A 571-nucleotide genomic window follows, 5' to 3' on the forward strand; every position below is an offset into this window, starting at 1 on the left:
AACCTTATTCTCCACCAGAGGATCCACACTGGAGAAAAACCATACCCTTGCAACAGCTGTTCTAAAAGTTTTAGTCGTGGTTCAGATCTCATAAAGCATCAAAGAGTACACACTGGAGAAAAACCATATACGTGTAATCTGTGCAATAAGAGTTTTAGTCAAAGTTCTGACCTCACTAAACATCAGAGAGTGCATTCCGGGGAGAAGCCCTACCACTGTAGTAGTTGTAACAAAGCCTTTCGGCAGAGTTCTGACCTTATTCTCCACCACAGAGTTCACACAGGAGAAAGACCATATGCATGTACACAGTGCACCAGAAGTTTCAGTCAAAAGTCAGACCTTATTAAACACCAGAGAATTCACACTGGAGAGAAGCCATATAAATGTGTGTGTGGGAAGGCTTTCAGTCAGTGCTCAGCCTTTACCCTTCATCAGAGAATCCACACTGGAGAGAAACCTTATCCATGTGCTCAATGTGGCAAAAGCTTCAGTCAGCGCTCTGATCTAGTTAACCATCAAAGAACCCACATTGGTCAAAAACTACAAATGTGATACCTGTGTGAAACCTTCA

The 571-nt window shown here is 42.7% G+C and overlaps 1 protein-coding gene across 5 annotated transcripts in view; it reads left to right on the forward strand.

Annotated features, from left to right (window-relative positions):
• LOC116086914 (zinc finger protein 271) overlaps window positions 1-565 on the forward strand; it is a 39,427-nt gene extending 38,862 nt beyond the window's left edge. For all 5 annotated transcript variants that reach the window (XM_031365127.1, XM_031365123.1, XM_031365121.1 and 2 more), the window contains one exon: window positions 1-565. This exon is cut by the window's left edge. In XM_031365127.1, the coding sequence (XP_031220987.1) occupies window positions 1-552 (552 nt within the window). In that variant the 3' untranslated portion in view covers window positions 553-565.
• The last annotated feature ends 6 nt before the right edge of the window (window positions 566-571 follow it).

Source organism: Mastomys coucha, unplaced genomic scaffold, assembly GCF_008632895.1.
Source record: "Mastomys coucha isolate ucsf_1 unplaced genomic scaffold, UCSF_Mcou_1 pScaffold13, whole genome shotgun sequence".
Classification (NCBI taxonomy): domain Eukaryota; kingdom Metazoa; phylum Chordata; class Mammalia; order Rodentia; family Muridae; genus Mastomys; species Mastomys coucha.